General features: G+C 44.0%; 1 protein-coding gene across 1 annotated transcript; it reads right to left on the reverse strand.

The window, feature by feature from the left end:
- Positions 1-5652: 5652 nt before the first annotated feature.
- LOC121450527 (methylosome protein 50) lies at positions 5653-13987 on the reverse strand. Its single transcript, XM_041655499.1, has 10 exons — positions 13685-13987; positions 13248-13433; positions 11876-12017; positions 11547-11596; positions 9079-9149; positions 8896-8950; positions 8389-8460; positions 7634-7742; positions 7046-7114; positions 5653-6340 (listed from the first exon to the last, which is right to left on the reverse strand). Exons 1-10 carry the CDS (start codon positions 13797-13799, stop codon positions 6181-6183), a joined length of 1029 nt encoding a protein of 342 aa, XP_041511433.1. The 5' UTR covers positions 13800-13987; the 3' UTR covers positions 5653-6180.
- Between the last annotated feature and the right edge of the window lie 16 nt (positions 13988-14003).

The raw sequence follows: 14003 nt of genomic DNA on the forward strand, positions 1-14003 counted from the left end.
ATGGAGCTCAGGACCCTTTATTAGGAGCTGGCCTATGTGCAGCATGGGGAGAGCCCAGCTGCTCATACGTGCCATGCCAGAAACGATGACTCAAGAGTCACAATGACCTCAGAAATACTTGTACTCCCACTTCAGAATAGCCAGAGTTCTCAGGGCCAACGAAGTCATATCTCTGGCCTGACACGATCAGAGAGTCAGTGTTCACCACAGGCTATAACAAAGACAGGGGCAGTGATCCTGAGCCTTGTCTGGCAATTGGCCCCATTTGCTGGTATTCTGTTTCCCACAGCTGAGGTGGAGGAAAAACACTGCATGATGGGATAGGTCCACAAAGATTATCAGGAAAGCAGTGTATCATGAAGCCTCAAAGCCTCAGTTTGGATTTAGACTTAAGGGCCAAGGTAGCAATCCCTGTTATACCATTTAGAAGCTTTATAGTTTTGGATGAATTACTGAGCCCCTGAAGTTTCCACACATAAAGAAAAACCTGTTTTCCCTGAAGTAAATAGCTCATTCTTACCTCCCAGGAATATATAGGGACGGAAGTGATAGTGTGGAAATTGTGGTTTGCATAAACTAAAAGCTTAGTTAACTACTGACGTTATTAGGAAGTTGGGCAAAAGAGAAGGATGCTCAAACTCATACTGACACTCGCCAGACAGCTCATGTCAACAGGTGGAGTAAACACACGAAAACAGCGTGTTCTCTGCAGAATACAAGGAGTTCAGACCCAGCCTGAATGAATTATTATGAATGTGCAGCCAGCCTGAAGAATTATCCTTCTCCTCTGACCTTTCGTTGCTGGCTGACATGAAACCTTGTGGTCAGGAGGGGACAGCATGTGGTCAGGAGGGGATAGCACTCTCGAGCAGCAGCTCTTGGCTGTCCTCATGGGAAATGGGCCTGGAGTTGATAGACCCATTACTTTCTCAGGGAGAAAACAAAAAGAACCCTGAAACTTTGTAAGAAAATATTTGGGCAAGTGTATGAGGCAACCATGAGAATGGGACCTGAGCCTCAGGAATAGGAATATGATTATGGACACCCAAGAGCCAATTTTAAAAAAATGCAACAATGCAAAAGGTTTTTTTTTTTTTAAGTCTGTACAGCAAATGTTGCTTTGATCCATCTGATTTCCTTCCCTTTCTCTGTTCCAGAAGGTCTCAGATTGTATGCCCTCTCTGAGACAGATGCTGCGGTGTATGCATAGGAGATGCTAAGCCGTTCTCAATGCAATGGATCCTGAGAAATCACAGTGCCCAGTGGTCAAGTCTGCTGAACATCTGTCCTTCATTTATGAGATGAAATAAAGACAAAACTCTTAATTTTTAAACCAGGAGTGTGTGCTTGGAAAGCAACAATGATTGCAGTAAGAAAGCATGGATTTTACTATCAGACTCCAGGGGCCCTTCCTTCCTGCACTGTATGGTCCCTGGGGTCCCTTGCTTCACACAGCTTCCATTCCGTGGGCTACCGTTAACCTAAATCAGAAGTTCAGCTCTAATGACCATGCTTTCGTTTCCCAGTCACTACCCGTGTGCTATGGCACACCAATATTCCTGTTACTGGGTCTATAACTTTGCAACCTGATCTGTAAATTATTGAAACTACAGTTGGTTTCTGGGGCCTCAATCTTGTCAGGCTATCTTGCCCTGAAGCTCTAATGGTTCCCTTTTAAGACCTTAAGGAATGTTGATCTCTACTTCTGGGCCTTCCTCCACTGTGACTCCTGCCTTTCTGCAGGGCTGAGATGCCCCACTAGATTTGTGCCCTTCAAATCACACTGCTGCCGGCACTAGCTGTCAGTGTAAAGTGCTTGCCTACAGGCTGTACCTGATCTCTCCACATCCACATGAGGAGCTATGATGCTGAGAAGACAAGACAGAACAATGGTTGTCAGCAATGACCTCTGCCTAATTCAGGAGTGACCATGCCAAAAACCTGTATACATAGTGGTTGATAATCACATTAAATAAGAATTAAATTATCAGTGTGCTGTACCAATCTGTTTGTTCAGTCTTATTCTGTCAGTTCTTGCTTTAAAACCAAACCAGCCAATGCTCACGTGAAACACCCACGGGCATTTAGAATGTATTCCTTGGTGCTTAGCCTATTCTTATGCAGAAAGATAGTTACTATGTACCATACTTGGGTAACTGATGAATTTTCTCTCATATTTCATTAGACTAATGGAGATGAAGGCAGGAACACGGATGTGAAGTCATTTGAGCAAAGCATTTGACTAAAACCTTTTGACACTTTTGTAGAGGAATTATAGAAGCAGGTTTCAAGTAAATCAGTTGTGTGAAAGAACAAAGTTCTTAATATTGTCCACGTTTCAGTTTCTAGCCAATTTCCTCATCTTTAAAGTGAAGGCTATTTCCCAGTACTGTTGGTTAAGCATGCAGGCTTTTATCTTCATGTTGAATGTTTCTTGTATTAGAAAATGTTTTTTTTTTTTTTTTTTTTTTTTTTTTTGGTTTTTCAAGACAGGGTTTCTCTGTAGCTTTAGAGCCTGTCCTGGAACTAGCTCTTGTAGATCAGGTTGGCCTCAAACTCAGATCCTCCTGCCTCTGCCTCCTGAGTCTTTTTTTTATTCCACGTTTGAGAGTATGCCACTACTTATATAAAACTGGATTTAAAAAGTTAAGCACTGTTTCTTATTGTTTGTTGATGTAAGTTCTTTACTGAAGGACTCATGACAACCTCAGATTCAAAAGTTAAGCCATCTGCCTTAGGAATGAAAAAATGCACAACCAGGGAAACCAGGCACACTCTGCTTAATGTTTCTAAGCCTGCCAATGTCATGAAAACTTGTAGTGTGTAGAACCCGAACATAATTTAGCTTGTAGACATACAATGTATCCCAGGTCCAATCTTCATTGCGATGCTGAGAATCCAAGTGAGAACTACCATCAAAGTGGACATTTTCTTTTTTTTTTTTTTGGTTTTATTTATTTATTTATTAAAGATTTCTGCCTCCTCCCCACCACCGCCTCCCTTTTCCCTCCCCCTCCCCCATCAGCCCGGAAGAGCAATCAGGGTTCCCTGCCCTGTGGGAAGTCCAAGGACCACCCACCTCCATCCAGGTCTAGTAAGGTGAGCATTCTTAATTCTTTTAGAACAATGCCTCTACAATAAAATGCTTGTCTAGAATCTGGCACTTTAACATCACAGGGACAAATGAAATATGTTATCAAGAGTGACTTTTCAACCAATGATATTTGCTGGTTTCTACCAGAACCATGTTAGGGACTAAACTCAACTACTGAGCTTTTGACTTACTACCACACAGTAAAGATTAAAATATCCATGCTTCCAAAGGAAGCCAAAAGCCCAACAGTCGTGAAAACCTCACAAGGAAATGTTTGGATATTCAACAGTGGTCTACTTGCCTTGCTCACTTCCAAACGGTTGTGCAGACTAGAGATGATGTTCTGGAGAGAATTTCTGAGACTGACTAGTGCTTGCTTTCCCAAACAAAAGCAATTTACGGGTTCTGAGTTTTCCCCAGGATTATCCACATCGCAATAAGCAGCTCACTATAAAAGGCTGACTAGATACAATTCTCACTACAAAAGGCTGACTAAATATAAATTCTCTTCTCTTCTCCCACACATGGACTTTGTTTACATGCTCCAAACCTTCACAATATACATACACGCCCACACAAATTAGTATATCGTCTTTTTCTATTCACATTTATTTGGTGAACTCAAAGCTAAGGCAAACAATTATCAAAACACAAAGAAAATACAGGACATCATTCATTCTGTCCACATCCAGTACCTTTTAAAAACCAGTATCTTTACTCTCCTGTCTAGAAACAGCGATGTCATGACGTCCTCTGAAGCTGATGACTTTTACAACACTTCCTTATAAGCTAAAGATATAGACGCCCAAGGCAGTTTGAGTTTTGGGTACATTCTTTATGTGCATAGAGGTGGGCAGAGGACAACTTGCTGAGTAGTAGTCTTTTCATCATGTGGGTAGCAGAGACTGAATTCGGGCCGTCAGATGGCTCTTTTACCCACTACACAATCTTCTGCCCCTGAGTTTGGGTATTTTTAAGCTGTGACAGTGAGCCACAAGAAATGTCCACATGGCTCTTTACTAAAGCACCAGGGACCATCTGTTCTACAGTGAGATACCTAAAGAATCAGTAATGTCTGATGTCACCCAGGACTATACAGACCTTCAGTGTTTCACATCCCAAGAACTCACTCCAGGTTGTCTCAGACCACAGTGGGTCAGCAGTTTAACACTGGCTGAGGAAAAGCAGTCACTTGTGTTGAGACATTTGAACAGTAACACTAACCTGAATCAAACTGTTTTCCAACAAGCAAAATGCCCCCATTGTTCCCAGCCACTGGGCCTTGCAGGACTGGCACAATTCTTCAGACAATGAATGACCTGCTGCAACTCCAGCCATTGTCCTGGTTATTTCCAGGTCTTTTATTTTGAACTATCTTCTTTACTCATAATATACAATCACTCAAAATTATGCTGGTCATTATTTGTGGCTTTGACTGAGTTCATACATCTGTGACAAGCATTAATCAATGTAAACTACTTTTTATTAATACAGGCCTAAAAAGATGCTTCTAAAAGACTTTTACGTACAGGCCAGAGGCACCTGATGTGGAGTTAAGGTGGTCATGAGCCTGGGAATCAAACTTAGGCTCTCTGGAGCATAAGAACGTGTTCTTATCCACCCTACTCTTCATTTCTAAACAATGACTAGTAACAGTTCTTCAAAAACTTCTCTTCTTTTGTGTCATTTCTTTAAAGTCCCATCTACCACCATCAGTCTTAAGCCCAAGAAACAGGCCATATAAATGTACTATCTGCTCTTCTTCCCTAGGTGACCACAAACACAAGCTGAGCAGCATACAGTGAGTCCACCTACCCATCTGACTTTTTCCGTGTAACAATAGAAATTCATACTCGCCCCAGTCCCAGCCCTGGTTGACTGTGACTGCATTCTCAAGTGTTTTACTCAGAGCCTCATGACTACCAAGTACAGAATGGAAGCCCATATTCTTTCGGGGAAACCACTTTATGTGTTTTTTCCTAAAACTGGAAAAGTATATAACTTTTTTTCCCCCTAAAGCTCCAAAGTATATAGCCAAATCCTAAGTTCCAATATAATCAGTATTTTTCAACACTCTAAATGGAGTGGCTAGACCAATAGCAAGTATAAATACATGTTTAAGTTTTTTTAACTAGCTGCGTTGGGAATGGTGGAAAACAGACACTGAGCAGTAAGACAGACACTCTGGTGACTCACCTAAGTGAAGCAGGTAAAAAATAACAGCTTAGGTAGGGAAAAGGTCAACGATGAAGGTCTTTACTTCACCTTTCAGCATTTCTGAGTTCCCTATACTAGATCTCAAATCTCAGGAGTCCACAAAGACAGCATTTAGACTTCATATCTCCAGAGGAAGGTGCCCAGAGGTTATCAGGCCTCAGGAAATCTTTAAGTAGAAAAAAAAAATGAGAAAGATTTCTCTGTAACAAACGAAGTCAGTTTTCTGAATTCACTGAACACCTTTAAGCGCTCATCATCCCTATAACTTTCTGTGAAATTTAGGACAGGAAAACACTCATATTTCTCATACAGCATAAGCAAGGCAAAGGGTGAACAAGAACTACATTGCAACAGCTAAATTTATTCACCCAAAATATGAATTTGATTCACTTTAACAGAAATTTGTGGTACTTTCTGTGTCTTCTCAAGGAACACTGAGCTGGACTTCTGTGAACGGAACTATTTCCCTTAATAATGAATTATTTAATGTATATAAAAATAAGTTACCCCATCTCTGAGTCAGAAAATCTAGGAATACCCACATTCCATAACCCAAACAATATAGCCAATTCTTGGACTTGAGAAACAGGAACACTTCTAAAGAGCACTGCTTTGGGAAAGCTGAAGGGTAACTTCCCCCACCCCATACTCAATACACTCATCCAGTTGTGCTCACACACATCCACTTATAAAGGAGCTTTCCTCCTAGTCACACGGCTGCAGCCTCCCTCAAGCTGAGAATCTGCCTATTTACTGTACAGGACTGGGGAGTAAACATGCTCTCCAAGGCTCCTGTGCTCTCACAACCGGAAGGCCAGGGCAAGCAAGTAGATTCTTGCGAGTAGAGAGCTTGTTTTCTGAAATCCATTCTACTCCGCAACATTCTCGGGTCCAGGGGCCGGGAGAGGCTCTATGGGCACAACATGGTGGATGACTTGATGGTCCCAGCCAACTGTGGTAAGGAGGGAGTGGTTGAGTGGAGACCACGTAGCATCTCTCACGAAGTCTCTGTGGGCTTGACTTCTAAACCTAAAACAAAGAAGGGGATAAAGGGTGTGGTAAGAGGCGAGACAAAAACCCAGGTGAGAAGAACACAGAAAGAAAACCTAACATAAGTAGGACACATTTTTTGAAATACTTCAACATCTGTACAGCCTCACCAGGACAGTGGCTGTTCAATCATCCAATCCAATCTACTTTCCTAGGTGAAGAAACTGTGGGCAGAGCAGCAAGGAAGTGATATATCCACAACCAAGCAGGAAATCACAGCAAAGGAAGACGTAGACCCAGGTCTTCCACCCACGCCTTTCACTCTACAGCCGGCTCCACTTCACAGAAGTGGTTCCCTACGTGAAGCTGGAATGCTAGCTAGACTTAGCCTGAATCAGACAGCTTCCAGGGCTCAGTCTCTGCAGACATGACACAAATGGAGAGAATTTCTTGGGTGCTGGGGGTGAAACCCTCTACAGACAAAAATGGAGAATTTTCTTCTATTTATTTTTATTTTTAATAATGTGTGAGAAGTCAGAGGCATATAAGACTTGGATCGGGAGTGACACACAGCTGTGAGCAGAATGACATGGATGCTGGGAACAAAAGGAAGTGTTCTCAACTGCTGAGCCATTTCTCCAGACCCAAAGGAAGAATTCAACATGCCAGTTACTGAAAATAGACCTACTTGCCCATTGGTCTTGATCCCTGACACCTGATCATGGAATTCTACTTCAAACTTACACCTCAGAAAGGCTTGAATCCAGCACAGCAAGTGAGCAGTCTTCACTGAGAGAGGCCAGAAAGGGAACACTAGAGGAGGACACAAAGGGAAGAGAAGATAAAGTCCACAGATACCACAAACAAAATCTGATTGGGCCAGCCCCATTCCCACCATAAACTGATCCAGGGCAGAATGCAGCCTGATGCCCATTTTGGTTTAAGGTTTTGCTGCCATTACACTTCTAAGGAAAATGGAGGAAAGTCAGTGCTCACAGAAACCATCCTGGCATCCAACTATCCCAGTGGGTCCCTCTCTACATTAGCCATTACCCAGACTCAGGCTCTCAATCACATGGTGCCAGAAGCCTATTACATTGGTCAAGCTGTGTTGAACAGGAATGAGATCAATTTTGGCTGTTTTCAGACTACACAACCCTAATAAGGACTACACTGACTACTTAAGGAAAACCAGGCTAGAGTACTGTCTCATCTAAGGAACAAAGTAACCAGCTAATGCTTTACCAATAGTTACATCCCTTATCACTCCATTCCTACTCCTTCACCATTGTCCCCCAGCATCGCTTCCAGGTCCCTGGTGACAAACAGTACCTGTGTGGAGAGAACACCAGTCTAGTGACACACTGGGAGTGCACAGCTGAGCTGAGGGTACAGCTTGCATTCTTGGTGTCCACAAGGGAGACAGATCCATTCTCATCACCTGGAGAGGAAAGAGCATGTTGCAGTGTTTAAGAACATATACTTCAGGCTGTGCATGGTCAAACAGTCTTTAATCCTAGCATGCAGGAGGCAGAGGCTGGCCTGAAGATCTCCACGAGTTCAAGGCCAGACACACCAAGTTCCAGGATAGCCAGAGCTAAGACCCTGTCTTAACAACAACAACAACAACAAAAAACAAACAAAAACCACATAGCTTTGATATCAGTCAGACCTGGATTTGAAAGAATCTTAGTTCCTCAAGATATGGACAAATTAGCCACCCTGAGCACCAGTTTCTTTTTGCTAGGCAAGATCAGTAAGTCATTGTGTGGCTGTGACGATTACTAGATAAAGCTATTACTTTAACTACAAACTGTTACTATATGCAGCCACACCCACAGCAAAACATAATTCTCTAAGAGCAAGCTGCTTGCTAAGCGGCTCACTGACTTCTAACCATGCCCAGAATAGGAGAGCTGGAACAAAGAGGAATCGAATCAACTAGGAAAAAGATGTGTTCTCCAAAGCTAAACAAAACTGGCACAATTCACGTACTGCCTAAGTGTACTGACAAGAGCATGTACACCGTAAAGGGAGCCCTTTCTCCTCCTCCCCATTCTAAGAGTCAAGATGCCATGCTGCCTTACCAAAGACAAAGACTTCACTCTGCTGAGGATGCCAAGCCAGGGAGGTAGGAAGGAATCCAGAGGCGTTACAGCCTAGAAAGGAAAAAAAGGGCGGTTTGGAACAATGGCCACAGGTAGAAGAAAGTTTTTCAAAAGAAGTCAAGGAGTCCTGGGAACACTTTCACTGGGTTTCTTAACTGCTGTTACGGCAGCCATGCAGGTCTCCATCCCCGAGTCTCACCACCCACATCTACCCATCAGTCTCCAGTCATTTGGGGGCTCACATTTAAGCCACAATGCCTAACAAAAATAACCCTAGTCCTTTTGTCTGTTTGCAGAGATAACCACCCACCCAGGAGCTAGCCCTTCCTCTTGGTACATGCTGCACTATGGTCAGCAGAACCTCAGTGACAGAAAATGACGCCACAGAGGGTGGACATCTGGCAACTCTGCTGACTCTGGGCAAAGAAAGCCTCTTCCAAGTGGGATCTATTACCATTTTCTCCTCATCACTGGTCTCAGACTCACCTATCTGTGACGCTGGCTTGGGACAGCGGGTATCCCAGAGCAAAATTCTACTGTCCTAGGAAGAGAAAAAGAAAAAGAAAAAGGGTTTCATAATCCAAAAGAACAGCTGCTGGCCAGTCTCCACCGCAGGGATTGGGCCTATTAAAGCTCAGCTGTGGTTGGAAAGAAGCGACTGGATCTCACCTCACTGCATGAAAGAAACACAGAGTCCTTGTGGGGAGAGGCAGCAACATATGTGACTGGTCCTGCATGAGCTGCAAAGGAGAAACATAGCAGAAAAAGGAGAATATAAGAAATAGGCCTATGTTTATTGTATAACTTTGTAAATATCACGATAGATTATAAACCAGAATAACCACCACAGGATAAGCTGGTCGTTATAAAAACCTGAGACAGCTGGGGGAAATAATGAACTGGTAGAGACAATGAAGTCCAATTCCAGTCTCAGTAAGGACAGGGGAGGAGTACAGCACATTTTAAGCAACCCGATTTTCTAATATGCTTTCCCCTTAGACTGACCTGCCTGTGCTTTCCTGTCACCCTTCTCCCACTTTCTAGAGGTAACAGTTACCTCCCTTCCATCCAGGTCCTGCATGGGTATGTTGGTGTTCAGAGCCTGAAAACCTAAGGCTCTCAAATTAAGAGCCAAAGAGAAAAAGGGGCTCCTGGGCGGACTCAGTGAAGGGAGTGACCCCACAAATACAAGGGCAGCACTCTGACTTGACACTCCATTTCTAACGTGAAAACTGAAGAGTGAAACGGCTGTTGTCCCAAGAACACAACCAATCAGCTCATCTGGATTAACAAAGCAAGCTGGACTTTTCCTGAGAGAAAGAGAAATCCAAGGCTGCTACAATGCACACTGGTTTTCATTATTGGGCGATTTCTAAAGTTTCTAGAAACATGACAAAAAGAGTAACTTCTTGGCAACTACCTAATTTTTAAGAAACACTCATTCATCAATTGTGTATGTGTGCACAGGTACCACAGCACTCACGGAGATCAGAGGATAGCTTGTTAGGAGTTAGCTCTGTTCTTCCACCAAGCGGAATCCAAACATCAAACACAGGATTCCAAGTTTGGCAGCAAGTATCTTCACCCACAAAGTCATCTCACCTGTCCTACGTAAATCTTTTCACTAACAATTTTTAAATGTATGAGAGGGTATAGCTTTTAAATTCTTTTAGGAGGCCTACATGCAAGGGAAATAAAAAATCACTGCTACTAATTAGCTAGAGGCTGAAGAAACCACTGAGGTCATTTAACCAGTCCTTTTAGAGCACCCAAATGGTTCTATCTTAAGGATTAAACCACCCTCATCCTTCTATCCTCACTCTAGAATCTGTCTTCATGAATTCAAAATTCATAAAGAATTGCTACCAAAATAAAGTCAACTGGTGGTTCTGTTAATGAAGCAAATAGAAGAACATTAAAGAAAGTGATGAAATGCCCGGAAAAGATGTTTTGTAGAAGTGAAAATTCAAAAGTTAGGTTCAAAAGTTTTGGGCAGGAGAGATGGCTCAGTCAGCAAAGTGTTTTCCACATCAGCAGGAAGACCTGAATTCAACCCCAGAATCCATATAAAAAGCCAAGCAAGTATGGTGGCACTTGTTGTCCCAGCACTGGGGAGTCATGGACAAGAGAACCCTTGTGGCTCCCTGGCTAGTCAGGCTTGCCTCATCTGTGAGCTCCATGTCCTAGTGAGAGACTCAGTCTCAGAAACCAATAGGCATCTCCAAAGTTGACCTCTGGCCTCCACATGCATGCAATTGTCACACATATGCACAAGTCCCAGGGCTTATTCTCTGAGAACAAGGCTCTACTGTGTTTGGATTAAGCTGGAGAACAGTTTACTGTCAGAATAAAACTTTAATGCCAACTAAAAAGTGGGATCTTGACCTACAGCTTACAAGAAACCAATGAAGAACCAAGAGTTAAAGATCACAGGTGGAGAGACGAGGGAGACTGTCTACTGCTAAAGCTGCATGACAAACGGAATGTAAGAAATGGGCAGGAAGGGGACTGAACAAAATAGAGACTCAAAAGAACCTAATGAACCCCGAGTATAAGAAGATAGGGGCTGTTGGCCACTGCGGTTTAAAACGTTTGGCTCCCAATTGGTGGACTATTTAGGAAGGATTGGGGGTGTGGCCTTGTTGGAGGAGGTGTGTTACTGAGGGTGGGCTTTGAGGTCTCAGAAGCCCACAAAGCCAGGCCGGCTTGCCATCATCTTTCTGACACATGCTTGTGAATTGGGATGTAAGCTCTTAGCTACTGCTCCCGCACCATGACTGCCTGCCTGCTTGTCCCCATTCTTCTCATGATGATAGTCATGAACTAACCCTCTGAAACTGTAAGCAAGCCTTCAACTAAATGCTTTTTCCTACAAGTTGCCTTGATCATAGTGTTTCACAGCAATAAAACAGCAATTAAGACACCCATGCGGCCAAAACGTCGTGAAGCCAACAACACAAAACAAAAACACAGAGAAATAAACAGGAATAATGGAACCTGATTGTAGTTGGGGGTAAGGAAAAGCCAACCAAGAGAACACAGACTTGCTATTATTATTATCCAAACAAAGTTCAAAGATCCCAAAGGAGAAAATAAAAGATAACGGTAGGCAGTACCAATCAAGAAAGAATACTTACCTCGGTACGAATTCAGTGACATCTGCTGAGCCAGGTCCCAAATTTTGATGCTACGATAAAAAAAATAAAGAAAGAAAAGAAAAGAAATCTTGACTTGCACTATCAACATAAAAATGTACTCAAACAAGGACATGTTTGACCAACATGTCCCATATCTGCCTCCTAGACTCTTGCCATCTTATTTATAAACCACTACCAATACTCAAAACAGACATGCCATTACTCACTAGCCTCTAAAACAGCCCAAAACAGTAATCAATGAAACTAAGGGGATAGTAATGATACCCACAGGAAGCCTAGGGACGGGAGTAATGAAAGCAGGGACCCACCAGAAGTCTTTGCTACCACTGACGGCTTGTGTACCAGAGCTCAGGACTGTGACAGTAGACACAATGTCATCATGCTCATACTTGCAGAACTTGCTGACAATAAGTGTCTCATTCTCATCTAGCTCCCACAATTCAACAGCACCTGTTGAGGACAGAGTGGGGTGAGGTGCAGGTGAGGAAAGCCCAAGCCTGGGTTAGACCCAAGTGGTAATGCATGCCTAGGACTCACGCAGGCATTATTACTGAGCTAACAGAAGTTATTCCTGTAAAAACAAAGTCCGTATCATTAAAGGGCTTAGCTCGCTTCTAGGCCTTTTTTTTTTTGTTTTTCGAGACAGGGTTTCTCTGTGGCTTTGGAGCCTGTCCTGGAACTAGCTCTGTAGACCAGGCTGGTCTTGAACTCACAGAGATCCGACTGCCTCTGCCTCCCAAGTGCTGGGATTAAAGGTGGTGTGCCACCACCGCCCGGCCCTAGGCCATTTGGTTTTATGTTACCTTATTGCTTTCCTCACAAGAGCCCAAACGACTATATGAGGAAAACTCCTAGAAAAAGACAGCGAGATTACTATATCAACTATCTAATTAATATTTGATTCAACTGTCTGAAAAAATGCCTTGCAATACTATACTTTACTTGAAAAAATACTTGCAATGCCAGAGAGGCTCAATCCCTAATGTCCTACTTTTCAACTTCCATGCCCTACCTAACAATTTAAGAATACATACTTATGACAGGCACGGTGGCACACACCTTTGATCCCAACACTCCCAAGGCAGAGGCAGGCGGATCTCTGTGAATTCTAGGCCAGCCTCATCTACAAAGTGAGTTCCAGGGCAGCCAGAGCTACACAGAGAAACCCTGTCTCAAAAAACCTAAACAACAACAAAATACACACACACACACAGAGATATTTTTATTTTAGCTGTATAGTTGTTTTGTCTTCATGTCTATTCATCAAGTGCACTGGATTAGTGTCATGTGGGTGCTGGGAATCCAACTTTGGCCCACTTGTAACCACCAGGTCATCTTTCCAGACCCAGAATCAATCTTTTTAATTTTTGAGTACTTTAATTTTTGAGACAGGGTCTCCATAAGTAGCCTTGGATAGCCTGGAACTCGCTACGTAGAAGACGCTGGCCTCCAAATCACAGAGCTCTGCCTGCTTCTGCTGGAATAAGCAGCACTCACGCCCAGTGCCCACCAACTTCTAAATTTTATTTAATATGTTTCATTTAATGTCATTTTAACATAATGTTCGATTCTCTGAGAATGTCATACATGCACACAACGTAGTTAGAGCATATTCACCCCTACCTTGTCCAAGATTCACCCGCCCCCCATCACCTCCTTCCAGGGAAGGGGGTTACTCACCTGAATCTGAAGCCACTAGGATACCTTTGTCCCCCACCCAAGTGAGGTCAGCTACTCCGGCCTCGGTCTGGACGCCCGCAGAGCAGAAGCCTTCGTTGGGGGCCGCACTCGGATCCTTGAAAAACCACAGAGAGCCAGCCCAGCAGCGACCACTTAGACTGGAGGCCCCGAGCAGAAGAGAACCATCTACGGTGGGGAAAGGGAAGTCATAAGGAGTCAGATGGAAGGCCCAGCATGTTTCTATGGTAACCTCATAGAATCCAACGCGAGGCGCGTCTGGATTTGAGATCAGGTTTGTGGGGCAGGATTGGGCAGCTCCCGAACGCCGGGTAGGAATCGGGAGGGCACACGCGCTGTGTGGACTTGGCAGGGTTAGTGCCGGGAAAGGGCGCCCGGGGCTGGGGAAGGGGGCTTCCAGGCCCGGAATCTCGGCTCACCAGACCGGTACCGTGCAGCCTCCAACTGCCGTTCCATGCAGGCAGGAGCATTGGGGGGCAGGTTCCACTCGCGGGCCGCCGGGGGCACGAGCGGAGGTGGGGTTTCCTTCCGCATCTCCACGGTTCCAGCTCCAACCTAGACCCAAGCTAAGCGACACCGACTCCGCGCTGGCGGAACCCCCACGTGGTGCACCTCTGCGCCTCCACCCCTCTCCAAGGGCTACGCTCTACTTCTCGCGAGAATTGCGTCCGCACTCCCAGCTTGTTTCCTTCTGCCTTTCCCGCAACGGGATTTCGGTTTTTTTTTTTTTTTTTTAAT

Source organism: Microtus oregoni, unplaced genomic scaffold, assembly GCF_018167655.1.
Source record: "Microtus oregoni isolate MIOR12 unplaced genomic scaffold, Mior012 000000F_ref0000247, whole genome shotgun sequence".
Lineage (NCBI taxonomy): Eukaryota > Metazoa > Chordata > Mammalia > Rodentia > Cricetidae > Microtus > Microtus oregoni.